At 38.3% G+C, this 15,099-nt stretch overlaps 1 protein-coding gene across 3 annotated transcripts in view; it reads right to left on the bottom strand.

Moving 5' to 3' along the window:
- Positions 1 to 13,257, bottom strand: part of nkain4 (sodium/potassium transporting ATPase interacting 4) — a 103,195-nt gene extending 89,938 nt beyond the window's left edge. For all 3 annotated transcript variants that reach the window (XM_067372468.1, XM_067372470.1, XM_067372469.1), the window contains exon 1: positions 12,984 to 13,257. In XM_067372468.1, the coding sequence (XP_067228569.1) occupies positions 12,984 to 13,037 (54 nt within the window). In that variant the 5' untranslated portion in view covers positions 13,038 to 13,257. The remainder of the gene's footprint in view (positions 1 to 12,983) is intronic.
- Positions 13,258 to 15,099: the final 1,842 nt, after the last annotated feature.

The following is a 15,099-nucleotide window of genomic DNA, read 5'->3' as shown; positions in this document are numbered from 1 at the left end:
GAAAAGAGAGGGTGGCACCCTTTGTTTTATAAATATTCATCTGCTTGTCTGGCTGGGGGGTGCACATTGGGTGTTGGGCTGAATCATATGCAAATCAGCTGATAAACAGAGCCGCACATCTCTGCGCTCATTTGTCTGGGGAGATAGAAGCTGCCGTCAGGTCTCGTAAAACCGCCAAGCGTTTCTAACTTCCCTAGCTGTCATGAAATAGCCAACAGGGGCAAATTAACCTTTACAGGAGGGCAAAAGGTTCCATCAACATAACCAGTGAACCCCTGTAGCCCTGTAATGACACCTCCTGAGCAAATTAAACCACAAATTACCCCGTCCTCACATTTTGTCTGCCCTCCCGTGAGAGATTTTGACTTTTGTGGAGTCAGCTGGACCATGTTTCTGCGGTTTCTCGTTTCCAAAGGGAGCGTTGTTTGTTTAGATAATCTGTCTCTCAGTGGGGGGTTAAGAGTAAAAACCCATGACATGTCAACTTTACTTCTTATAGATGGACCAAGAGGAAAGGGGGGCTGGTGGGCATGCCAACTGGAGCTTTATTGTTTATGCATGTGTGTACATTACAGGAACCTTTCAATACGGGTTCAATACAAGTTAAAGGATTAGTTCACTTTCAAAAAAAAAAAACTAATTCTTGATAATTTACTCACCCCCATGTCATCCAATATGTTCATGTCTTTCTTTCTTCAGTCAAAAAGAAATGAAGGTTTTTGATGAAAACATTCCAGGATTATTCTCCTTATAGTGGACTCCAAATGGTTGAAGGTCAAAATTACAGTTTTAGTGCAGCTTCAAAGGGCTTTAAACGATACCAGACGAGGAATAAGGGTCTTATCTAGAGAAACAATCGCTCATTTTCTAAAAAAATGTAAATGTATATACTTTATATAAACAAATGATCGCCTTCTAAGTGCTTCTGCCAAAACCGCACTTTCGTATTCTTCAAAAAGCTTACGCCGTGTGCTTCCCTATTCTACTTACGGAACGAACGCAGCGCCAGTTACATTTTATCCATAAGTAGAATAGGGAAGGTGTAGGACATTCAGCATAAGCTTTTTTAAGAATACGAAAGTGTGGTTTTGGCAGAAGCACTTAGAAGGCGATCAGGCAGTCACTATAAGGAGAATAATCCTGGAATGTTTTCATCAAAAACCTTCATTTCTTTTCAACTGAAGAAAGAAAGACATAAACATATTGGATAACATGGGGGTGAGTAAATTATCAGGAAATTTTTTTTTGAACGTGAACTAATCCTTTAAGCTCGTCACAGAATCGATGACATTCTGTTGATTACAACAGAAAATCATTAAAGGCCTGTTCATAAGACGATAACTATAAAAGATAACTATAACGATAACTGTATTTGAGTTCACACCAACGAACGATAACGGTCTGTTTATTCTAAGCTCACGCCCCACGGTTTCAAAGTGTGTACAACAGGTTTTTGATGTTTTTGTTGCAATTACATGGCTTTAACCAGCAGATGTCCTCAGCGTGCTATGTTTCAAGTGTAATCGATCTAATCTAACAGTGAATATAGATGACAATGTCAATATAGCGGAATAAAAACAACGCGTGGGGTCTCATTTATAAAACTGTGCATAGGATCCCTACTAAAAGTGTACGTACGCGCAAAAGCTAGATTCTGCATACGCACAAAAAAAAATATCAGACTTATAAAACCATGCGTACGCCAGAACCTGCGCACAAATCCCTTTATAAATCCCAGTCAGCGGAAGATTGTGCGTACGTCCATCTCCACCCTGTCTCCTCCCCGACATCACCATATATGGAGCTTACGACACCTAGTTTTACTATGCATAACCTCATCTGCATATCATTTCCATACATATTCCCATCCACGTGACACCACGGTTAACACCGTCAAAGGTACAAGACATTGGAAAATATTAGATATGGACTATAAATGCCATTTGTGCCACACATTATATTGATAAAGATCATCCAATATCCTCTTTATGTTTTAGAATAAATATAGGCTATCAAAATATCCATAAAAACAAAATTGTATAAAATACTTCAGATAAAGGTTTTAGGATAGAGTTTTAAACAATTTAAATCAAATGTATGCAATTTTGCTGCTGAGGTGAACATATCTTTTAGGAAGTTTATAGGCTATTTGTCTCCAAAGTTTGCTTAAAGGTGCGCACATTCTTCCGTCAAGTTTGTTTTTATAGATCACAACCTTTGCGTGGGAACTGGCGTACGCACAAAATGGGGCGCTTTATAAATGAGACCCCGTACGCACAAAATGGGGCTGGAAACGTGCGTACGCCAGTTCCTGCGCAAAGGTTGTGATCTATAAAAACAAACTTGACGGGAGAATGTGCGCACCTTTAAGCAAACTTTGAGCCGTGCGTACGCACATTCTGGAGACAAAAGTGATATGAATTGAGATAGCAGATGTTCTACTTTCGATCACTTTTCCAGTGACACGCTGTTTTATGACAGTGAGGAGCGCTAGGAGCACAATAATTCCTCTTTAAACTAAACTGCAGATGTTATGACAAAATATTTTTTTCGAGAATGACGATCAGTGATTCACACTTAACTTAGATATTATGGAAGACACTGCTGGATTCGGTGGTCGAACGGTCCGTTGTCCAGTTTGAATAGGTCCAATGATAATATCTTACTGTACAACTACAGCTGTAGGAGGTGTTGATGTCGTGTGAAGGATCTTCAAACAGTTACCACTGTATTTGAAGGATATAATTTGAGGAAAACGGTAAGATTTGCATGTTTTCTTTTTAAAATAAAATGTCAGTGACGCGCCGAATCAGACAATTGTATTTACACTGCAATAAATAAGTAGTCCGATCTGTTTCCACTAAAAATAGCCTATAAACTTCCTAAAAGCTATAGAAACTGCATACATTTGATTTGAATTGTTTAAAACTATTAAAATACTATCTGGCCAGTGGAAATGAATGAATCAACTCTATCCTAAAACCTTTATCTGAAGTATTTTATACAATTTTGTTTTTATGGATATTTTGATATATTTATTCTAAAACATAAAAGAGGATATTGGATGATCTTTATCAATATAATGTGTGGCACAAATGGCATTTATAGTCCATATCTAATATTTTCCAATGTCTTGTACCTTTGACGGTGTTAACCGTGGTGTCACGTGGATGGGAATGTGTATGGAAATGATATGCAGATGAGGTTATGCATAGTAAAACTAGGTGTCGTAAGCTCCATATATGGTGATGTCGGGGAGGAGACAGGGTGGAGATGGACGTACGCACAATCTTCCGCTGACTGGGATTTATAAAGGGATTTGTGCGCAGGTTCTGGCGTACGCATGGTTTTATAAGTCTGATATTTTTTTTTGTGCGTATGCAGAATCTAGCTTTTGCGCGTACGTACACTTTTAGTAGGGATCCTACGCACAGTTTTATAAATGAGACCCCTGGTCTTTTTCACTGCAACTTCAAGTTTCAAGACAATGTTGTCGAAACTAATGCTGGATACCTGAGGTAATTTTATGTTACCGTTTGCTAGCCTGGCATAATGGTCTCATTGTTAATACTTCCAGGGGGGTTGAGTTGTCAAACAGTGGTGGCTTTTTCTGAAACTCGGCAGTTAACTTCTTAACTTCAGTCGTCTGCCATTTTAAACACATGAGGTCTTAATTTAGAATGGATTCTGATTGGCTGTCAGTGTTTTATCGTTCAACTGCTGGAAAAAAATTGTTCTAAAAGTGATCCCAATGTTCTTGGTGGGAACAGGTCATATATTTCGGTCATTCGTCAGTGTATAATGCATTTACAAAAAGCCTAGGAGAAATGTAAAAAAAAAAACACATTGTTAAAAAAGTATAACCACAAGCAAGGCTGAGAACTGAGAAATTGTTCTCTTTTGTAAAAATATTGAATGGGGTTCGGTTCTGTTAACAATTCTTGCACATGCAGTTTTCAACTGAAATTGACGAAACACCATACTAACATACTTTGAAAGAGTTTCCTGCACTACTTTCAACAGAGAGCCACAACACCGCTACTGAATCTAGAGCACAACACAGACGGCACAAACGAGCTCAATTCCCAAACACATTAACTCAAGACAATTACTAGGGCCGCATTAAGACTATCAGAGGTCCTTGGGCTTTGCCTGTTGAAGGGCCCTTCATCCACCAGAACTATTACCTACATTCACTCAATCTACTTATTTACAAACCGCAAGTTATCAGCCTTTTATTTTGCAGCAATAAATGCCATAAAACATCCGAACCTATAAGTCTGTCATATAAAATAGACACAAATATCACAGCATGAACTACATATTGGCACATAGTCCGAACTATTTGCACAGGCTACTTACAGTATAGAACTAGTGCCTACATCAGCTCCGTCTTCCTATCAAATTAAACTTTTGACTGAAGTGGATCATACCCCGGATGAAAAGCACAGCGCCGTGCCGTGCCGTGCCACGCAGCACCACATCTTTAAAATTTGAACACTCATTGTTTTCTACGGTGTCTCTCTGTCCGCGGTGTCCAGCTACAACTGTTCCGAATCCTGCCGTGCCGTAGAGCGCCACTTACATAGTTTAATTTTTAATTATTTTTTATATAATAAATTATCTCATTATTGAAATTTTCATCATTTGACAGTGGAACTGCTTTCCATTTTCCAAATATTAATTCCTTCAAAGTGGAACCGTTAAGGAACCGGAATCAAAAATGATTTCTATCCCTAGTCACAAGACTTAAACATTATTTGGGCTGATCTGTGCAAAGTTACAATAAATTTTTCAACTCTTATTATGATCTTGTACAGCCGGTAAACCCTGTAACTTTTGCATGATGCATGCAAGTATATCAGAAAAGGGACTCATAGAGAAAAATCCATCTAAAAAGAATTATGATGAAAGTGCATACAGTAACCAGACATTATCTACCAAGAACAGTGGTGCCACCACTAAGGATGATTTAGAAGAATATATGCGTTTAGCAACAAAAAAAGTACATATATTTGGTTTACAAACTCTCTGCAATGCCTTGTCACATTGACTTCAGTTCATTAATTAAAAAAAATAAATAAATGTACAAATGAAGATTATAATGCTATCAATGCAGAACATTCCTTTAATCTTTATGTAATGATAAGGATTATGTGCATGTGGATGGTACCACAGAGGTCTGGTATCTATTCAACATTTGACATGTATGCGTTCGTTCACGGTTCAGAAGTTCAGAGAGTATCCTTCTCCTGACCTCATTACCGTATCTCTCCACTAGCCTCTCTGCTCTGCCATAAAGAGGTCAAAGCCAATGCCATATATTACCCACAGTCCATCAGTCACTTTCTCTATTCACCATTAAGTGTGTCTAGTCACCAGTGTGTACAACACGGCAAGTACAACTCTCTGACTGATTAGCCCTCCTTTTCTGGCTCACTTCAAAACATATGTCCTAGTTTGTTTCATCTCTTAAAGAAACAGATACTGTAGAGGAAATGTATTGCACAAGGCAGTGTTTTGTGTATGTGCGTGCACTTTTAGACAATCTCCACCTCTAAAATTCTTAAAGGATTAGTTCACACAAAAATGAAATCTACTCACACTCATGTCATTGCAAATCCACATGATTTTCTTCTATGTAAAAAAAGTTTACGCTGTTTTTGTTTCCCATAGAAATAAAGCATAGGGACCAAAAAACACCATAAAAATTATTCCATATGATAATAAGACCCGCTTCAAAATTCCTTCTTTGTGTTCCACAGAAGAAAAATATGGAAGCTTGTTTCCGCCACTAAACAAAAAATAAAATAGGTAATTGCGACTTTTTATCTCGCAATTCTGACTTTTTTTCTTGCAATTGTGTTTACATCTCTCAATTCTCAGAATTGACTGATTTAAACTTGCAACTGCGAGTAATAAAGTCCGAATTATGAGATATAGACTAAACTCACAATTGCAAGTTATAAAGTCCGAATTGCGAGATATAAACTCACAATTGTGAGTTTTAAAGTACGAATTGCGAAATATAGTCGCAATTGCGAGTTATAAATCCCAAATTGTGAGATATAAACTCACAATTGCGAGTTATAAATTCCGAATTGTGAGATATAAATTCACAATTGTGAGTTATAAATTCCGAATTGTGAGATATAGGCGTAACTGCGAGTTATAAATTACGAATTGTGAGATATAAATTCACAATTGTGAGTTATAAATTCCGAATTGTGAGATATAGTCGTAATTGCGAGTTATAAATTCCGAATTGTGAGATATAAATTCACAATTGTGAGTTATAAATTCCGAATTGTGAGATATAGTCGTAACTGCGAGTTATAAATTACGAATTGCACGATATAAACTCACAATTGCGAGTTATAAAGTCCAAATTGTGAGTTATAAAGTCCGAATTGGAGAATATAAACTCGTAATTGTGAGTTATAAAGTCCGAATTGTGAGTTATAAAGTCTGAATTGGAGAATATAAATTTGAAATTGCGAATTATAAAGTCCGGATTATGAGATATAGTGACAATTTTGAGTTGTAAAGTCCAAATTGCGAGATATAAACTATATGCAAACTGAGAAAAAAAGTCAGTTGTTTTACCCCCTCAGAATTGGACTTTATAACTTACATTTGGGAGTTTATATCTCACAAGTCAAAATTGTGAGATAAAAAGTCACAAATCTTTTAAATTGTTTTATTCCGTGGCAGAAACAAGCTTCCATAAAAAAGTCATACTGGCTTGGAATGAGAACTTCACTCTGCAGTGAATTATTCCTTTAAGTCAAAGATAAAAATGCAAGCTGCTTGTTAACAAAAGAAAGAATTTTTAATCAAGAAAACCTCATTATTAAGCTTTGCCTGGATACAGACTAAATTCCTCCCTGGTTAACCACAAATCCCTGCACAGCCCAATCATGCGAGAGAAGTGGTAATGAGAGATCTCAGAAATACAATGAACTCGATAACTGTCCAATTCACTCCAAAACTAGTGATTTCCAAGTCAGGTCTATGTGGAAAATGTTTGTTAGAAAAAAGCAAGTTTAACTCACCACCAGGGACTCTTGAAACCAGCTGCTGACAGTTTCATGTGCTTTTAAACAAACTCCCCATCTATTACTGCAAGAACAGAGATATGGAGGAGGAGGAACCAAACCAGATGTTCCTCAAGAGCAACAAAGGATAAAGCTCAAAACCGCTTCTGTGTGTGTGTGTGTTTATCAACCTGTGTTTCCATGCTCCTCTGTGTCTGTTCCTCTCCTTCCCTTATCCTGCACACAAACAGGTGTGTACACCTTTCACAAACACCACAACAATATGGAATGATTTCCGAGGAAGAGTGTGTGGAATTGAGCAGTGAGGAGCCATTCAAGGTCCTTAGCTAAACTTGTACATGTCAACCTTTCTGCCATGATGCTATGGCACTGCTATGTGATTACTAAGGTTTTCTGGGTAGTTTGCTTATTTGACTCACTACCAAGTTTTTATGATATTCTGGTTAGGAAGGCACTGATATTAAAAGACAGAAACAGAAAAGAAACAGCGTTAGCGACAGCTCTTTTCTCCCGTATTGTGACGTGCATCCGAGTCGCAACGGATTACCAAAAAAGTTGGAGATTGGATTGTGAGAGATGAACATTGCACTCAAAAATGAATATGAGATTCCAGTTGACTGTGGATGGATAGGGTTTAGGCAAACAAAATGACTGGCGTACATCACCAGAGAGAAGTCTGCCATTTCACCAGAAGATCGGGTTGATATTTATCTCACAGAAGTGAGTACACCTCTCACATTTTTGTAAATATTTTATTATATCTTTTCATGTGACAACACTGAAGAAATGACACTTTGCTACAATGTAAAGTAGTGAGTGTACAGCTTGTATAACAATGTAAATTTGTTGTCCCCTCAAAATAACTCAACACACAGTCCAATGTCTAAACCCCTGGCCACAAAAGTGAGTACACCCTTAAGTGAAAATGTCCAAATTGGGCCCAAAGTGTCAATATTTTGTGTGGCCACCATTATTTTTCAGCACTGCCTTAACCCTCTTGGGCATGGAGTTCACCAGAGCTTCACAGGTTGCCACTGGAGTCCTCTTCCACTCCTCCATGACAACATCACAGAGCTGGTGGATGTTAGAGACCTTGCGCTCCTCCACCTTCCGTTCGAGGATCCCCCACAGATGCTCAATAGGGTTTAGCTTCTTTAGCAAGGCAGTGGTCATCTTGGAGGCATGTTTGGGGTCGTTATCATTTTGGAATACTGCCATGCGGCCCAGTTTCCGAAGGGAGGGGATCATGCTCTGCTCATTCATCGTTCCCAAAATGAACTGTAGCTCCCCAGTGCCGGCAGCCCTCATGCAACCCCAGATCATGACACTCCCACCACCATGCTTGACTGTAGGCAAGGCACACTTGTCTTTGTACTCCTCACCTGGTTGCCGCCACACACGCTTGACACCATCTGAACCAAATAAGTTTATCTTGGTCTCATCAGACCACTGGACATGGTTCCAGTAATCCATGTCCTTAGTCTGCTTGTCTTCAGCAAACTGTTTGTGGGCTTTCTTGTGCATCATCTTTAGAAGAGGCTTCCTTCTGGGACGACAGCCATGCAGACCAATTTGATGCAGTGTGTGGCGTATGGTCTGAGCACTGACAGGCTGACCACCCACCCCTTCACCCTCTGCAGCAATGCAGGCAGCACTCATACATCTATTTCCCAAACACAACTCTGGATATGACGCTGACGCACTCAACTTCTATGGTCAACCATGGCAAGGCCTGTTCTGAGTGGAACCTGTCCTGTTAAACCGCTGTATGGTCTTGGCCACCGTGCTGCAGCTCAGTTTCAGGGTCTTGGCAATCTTCTTATAGCCTACGCCAATCTTTTGTAGAGCAACAATTTTTTTCAGATCCTCAGAGGGTTCTTTGCCATGAGGTGCCATGTTGAACTTCCAGTGACCAGTATGAGAGAGAGCGATAACACCAAATTTAATACACCTGCTCCCAATTCACACATGACACCTTGTAACACTAACGAGTCACATGACACCGAGGAGAGAAAATGGCTAACTGGGCCCAATTTGGACATTTTCACTTAGGGGTGTACTCACTTTTGTGGCCAGCGGTTTAGACATTGGACTGTGTGTTAAGTTATTTTGAGGGGACAGCAAATTTACACTGTTATACAAGCTGTTCACTCACTACTTTACATTGTAACAAAGTGTCATTTCTTCAGTGTTGTCACATGAAAAGATATAATAAAATATTTTACAAAAATGTGAGGGGTGTACTCACTTCTGTGAGATACTGTACATGGATGAATGGGTCACAATAAGATCAACATCATGCATTCACAAAATACTTTAGTTCTGATAACTAATATTAAATTTTTCTACTATTTTGTCTAATAAGTAATTACATTACTGGATTGATGTTAATTACATTAACATTGTCACATTTGACTAAAACTCACTGACTTCACTCATCCATGGTATAACAACTTCCCCAAAAATGCTGAGAATTTCTGACCAAAAAAAAAATCATTATTTGTGGATAATTTTGGCAATATTGAATAAAATGTACAAATATTCTGTATAGTTTATCACATGTGCTTTAAAGTTTTACCAGAAAGTTTGTTTTGTACAAAATGGCACCAAGTCACACTCGTGGTGTTCCCAGTCAAAAATGACCGGCCTACAAAAAAGGCCTATGATCAAAGTCCCTTTAAGACCAGGCGTTTTACTCTGCGGCCATCTTTGAAATGTCTATCGGGCATTCAAGTGCAGCTCCTATCTCTTTGAATGGGGAAACATCAAATTCTCCAAAGCTTGATTCAATTTCATATTTGAAAATCACCAATGAAATCTGACAACGGTCTCGTAAATTTTGTTTCTACTTTCTAAACGCCCAAATCATGACAAAAAAAATAAAAAATTTCAGGATGGATCAAGCTAATGCACATGCGCAATCCTAAATGCAATTGATTGCAGATTGTGTATCACTAATTCTGGTCTCCAGATATGAATCATGCCTTTCCTTCAGTGTAAATCTATGGAATTTTGCATCTGTTTTATAGTCCGCCAGGCTAAATTCATCCGACCACGAACCACGAAAGTAATACCACAAACAAGCCACAGTGAGAGACGAGTTACGAGCCAAAGTTTATTACTTAGCATGATGAATTTGTTCAAATCTCTTGTAAAAGTATAAAACCTTAACCTTAAGCAACAGTAATAGAGAAGCGTCAATCCACTATGACTAATATTCCCAGTTAGTCTAACAGTTTTGTGACTTCTTTCCACTGAGAACAGTACGAGCGGGAACATCAGTAACTGCCGACTCGTTCGGTAAACTCTGTGACATCAAGATAATAAGATCTCATAGGAAGACAGAAAGCAGAACTACATCAAAGCCCAGGAATGTTTTCCCCCTGAGGTGCCTAAAATGAAAAGAAGACAGACCCTGTCAAGCTCAGAAGGTCTGACAGTGACCTAGTGTGTGTGTGACGTGCCAACATGCATGTGGGCCGAGGTGTATTACACATCTGTCTTTAGGGGGCATGTGTCAACGGCTTTTTAATGCTCCTGTCAGAGAGGATTGTGGGAGGAATGGACAGCACCTCCACTGAGCCTTACACAAGCAGTGCCATATTTAAGGTAGAAAACAAGAACGTCTACTTGACAGTGTCAACGGCAGTTAAATTTGAATAACGTGCAATCAGTCTCCTGCAGCTGTTTACCGGTGTAGGCGTAAACGCCTGTGTACATTGTTGTGGGATCGGTTCAGTTGTTGAGACTGGGATTGCGGAAGGGGGAGGTTGACTGAAACAATGCAAAAAGCAGCTGCAAGACTTTCCGTATGGAAATTAGGACACCAGCCACTCACAGCAGAATGATGATGGCTGACTTTGAAGTCAATATAACATTTCACTGACATACAACTTCTATGAACACTTAAGCTAGGATAGAGTATCCGATGAACCAGAGCGGCCTGCAATAAAGATTAAGCGACGATTACAGTATAATAGCTTCTTGAGGAGAGACGAACATCTCTCTCTTTGACAGGAACATGGGTAGATCTAACTAATGACTAACCACTGAAAGCTCCCCGCCAAGAGTGCAAACAGATCAATTTAGCACCGAGAGGCTTACCGTGGGGTCTATAGAGTCCTTGCTATGAACTTTCACATACTAAACTATTGTTCAAAAGCATGTACCCTCTGTGTCAACACAGTCAGATATTTATGGAAACTTCATCCTGAAGGTCCTCTTTCCATTTTTCACCTGTTATGAGTTCAACGAGGCCACAAAGGCTCTGTAAGTTTTTTTATTGTATACTAATTCTCTGAAACTGTAGTAGTGACAGATGTTTTCTATCATATTATGATGTACATTCGAGTAAAAGATTATCGACAAAATGTAGGGCGGGACTTGGTTTTATGCATTGTTTGTTGATTGGATGAAGGCAGATGTGAATGCGAGGTTTTCATTTGTGGAGGGGCGGGGTCTAAGCGGACTAAATGATTGGAGAATTCCTGTGTACATCATCAGAAAGATGTCTGTCTTTTCACTGGAAGATTGAGTTAAAAAAAAAAAGTAAAAACAGTAAAAAAAAAAAAAAAGAAAGAAAGAAACATTTACAGTATGGTCTATAAAATGCATTTAGAAAATATAAAGGGTGAATTTTCATTTCATGATGACTTTAAGAGCATAGATCACCCAAAAATGAAATTTCTGTCATCATTTACTCACCATCAAGTTGTTCCAAACCTGTATGAATTTCTTTCTTCTGCTGAACACAAAAGAAGATATTTTGAAGAATGTTGGTAACCAGACAGTTGACGGACTCCATTGACTTTTTTTCATACTATGGAAGTCAATGGCATCAACTGTTTGATTACCAACATTCTTCAATTTTTTTATTTTTATTTATTTATTTTTTTTAAGTTCAACAGACGAAACTCATGCAGATTTGGAACAACATAAGGGTGAGTAAATTATGACAAAATATCCTTTGTTGTGAAATATCCCTTTAAGTAATGCATATATTTTGGCATATATCATGATATGTCAACTCCATCAGCCAAATTGTAAAGAAATGGATTGGGATTTTTTGGGATAATTTAACTAGAAAAGTCAAAACAACAAAATTGCTACTGCATTTAATTCATGTGTTTTATATTATATATATATATATATATATATATATATATATATATATATATATATATATATATATATATATATATATATATATATATATATATGGCTATCATATGGTTATGTCAACACTGTCAGCTGATTTTCAGTCTAATGGTGGTGACAATTCAACAGATGGAGTTTGCATGCTAGATTTTCTGTATTTATAATAATCTTGACATTACATTATTAAAAATATGCAAATATAACTGTATGGTTTACTATAATTATAATACACTACACTTCAGCATTACATGTTTTGCATCTGACAGCATTGGTGCATTGCATGACCAGCATGGTAAAACATATTTTTTGTTTAACAGATTAATCCCAAAAAAATGCATTTGGTACATAAAACATAAAACATTTTTGCAGTCCTGTATCCTGTGTTGTCACAGTACTCCCCAAATTTGTATGACACTATGAGAAAAGTTCAAGTGGGTTGCCTGAAGCTGCAATAGTGCAAGAGCAGAGGCACTCAACTGGCCATAAATGTGTCTTTTACAACTCTGGGTTATTTTATGGAGGGTCCAACTACTTAAACACATGTTCAAGCTTAACTCAGATCAAGACAAGAGTTCAAGCACACAATGTTTGAATAATGAACTCATTGTGTATTATCCGGTGCAACAATACAACAACAACAACAACAACAACAACAACAAAGCAAAAGGCAGGCGTATTATAAACTAAACAGCTCGCATAGGCTACATGGTTAACAACACTCACAATTATCGGTGTGAAATGCATATTTTTTTCAGAAAACAAACTTACCAACTGAAACGTGCAGAGAAATATGAGGGTGCACCGTCCGCTGCAGCAGCCCATTGTGTTGAAGCGAGATAATGGGGTCCTGAATATAGCTATGAGTCTATCGGCAGAAAGTCCTAAACAAACACAGAGAAGCGCGTCAGTCTCTGTTCGACACAAAGCGGCTCCGTTCCCATTGTTTCCCGCGGCGCTCAGTGAAACGCGCGTGGAAGTGTGAAAGCTGAACACGGGAGGAGTGTGTGAGACCCGGGTGTGAGTGACTGAAGTGCGAAGAAAGAGGCTGGAGAACAAGGGGTAGACCGTGGACGGGGTAAGAGGGGCGGGGGTAGCAGGCAGAGGGGGTGTATGTAAATCACAATGGCTTGTTCTCACACACACATACAGGCTGTGTGAATAGACCACGGTGAGTGTGTGTGTGTGTGTGTGTGTGTGTGTGTGTGTGTGTGTGTGTGTCTGTGTGTTGTTGTTTAGAACTCTAAAACTGGACTGGAGCAGGAAAATATCATAGGAACCATAAGCAAAAGCTTAAAGCAAACAAGTGCTGGTTGTCTGGTTTAACCTGGTCTCAGAAGACTGTCAGCTCAGCTGGTTTAGCTGGTTGCCCGGCTGATATCCCTGCCTGATCTGCTCAAAAGTGCCCAAAACCCTATAAAACCAGCATACATTACCAGGTTTGGAGAAAAAACAGCAAACAACAAGCTTTTTCCCCCTGTAAAATCAATGTTATATATATTTTCTCAATAATATTTTTTTATTTAAATTTTAAAAATATATATTTAAAATTTATATCCTCCTGACTACCAGAAAAAAAAAATTTTTTTTTCATTACATTTGTTTAGAGGATAAGAAAAAATGGGAAAATAAAATTAAAAATAATATTTTATGTTCCTCTGTAGAAGACACCAGGACTTTTATTTTTTTTAAAAAATAAAATAAGACATGAATAGACATGAAAAGGCAAAAACAATGGGATTGTTTTTTTTTTTATTGTCAATAAATTTTTAGGTTTCAGGATTTTTCATACCAAACTTTGTATAAAGATGATTCTCAACCATGTTATGAAAGATAGAATGATTTGATATACCATTTTGCTTTATGCAATATGTGTGTAAATGGCCATAAACGTGTTTTCCCATTATATACAATGTATCTAATTTGCATATTCATGTATTTTGGGGCAATATGTAATGAAAAAAGAAGTGCAATAACTTGAGTAATAATTGGCAAGATTTTCATAATAATATCTAATATTTTATAGGAATATTGATATATAATTTATTTCCGTATTTGCTTGTTGTTTGCATGATAAACATGCTTTAAGTCCTGTTGTCCTCTACTGAGGACATGTATACGATCGATGTCCTGTTTCGTAACAGAAAGTCATATTTTGATTTGAAACCCCACACTCTAAAAAAAAAGTGCTATATATCTCTGGTGGTTCTTGGCTCGTAATCATAGGGGAACCACTTTAGGTACTATGTAGAACCCATAAGAGCTGCTATATCGAATTTTATTTCTTCAACAAAAATGGTGCTAAACAGCACCAACAGTGGCTCGTAAAGAACCTTTAAAGGGGCTTAACAGGTCCTTTGTACAGCAGTGGTGCTATATAGCACATTAACCACCCCAAAGAACCACTGAAGAACCAAGATTTGGTGCTATACAGCACTTAAGTGGTTCCCCTATGATTACGAGCCAAAGAGACACTTTTAGTACTTTAGCACCATTTTTTAGAGTGATAGCACCGCTACTGTATACAGAACCTGTTAAAGGTGATAAAGAGGATTTTTCGTCGACTGAGAAACCAAAGACTGTTACTGAGTTTTTGAAATGAGCGCATGCGTAACAACAACCCCCCTCCTTCGAAGGAACGCCTCCCAAAACTCGTAAACACTCGTATTGGAACACGAGTGTTTACCACCAGCATTCGCTGTGTCGTGTTAGTGGATTCATTATGTCGGACTCACTGCAGGTAACTCATAATCTGCAGTTGTTACTCCTGTCTCCGGACAAAAACAGTGCATGTGGCGCCTGTGGAGTGTGGAAAGTTACCGGAGCGCACAGCCGCACTCGTCTCTCACAAGGAACGTCATGGCAGTGATTGACAAGCCAGAGGGCC

Source organism: Chanodichthys erythropterus, chromosome 20 (assembly GCF_024489055.1).
Source record: "Chanodichthys erythropterus isolate Z2021 chromosome 20, ASM2448905v1, whole genome shotgun sequence".
Lineage (NCBI taxonomy): Eukaryota > Metazoa > Chordata > Actinopteri > Cypriniformes > Xenocyprididae > Chanodichthys > Chanodichthys erythropterus.
The sequence above is the reverse complement of the archived record's forward strand: the minus strand, read 5'-3'. Positions and strand labels throughout refer to the sequence as shown.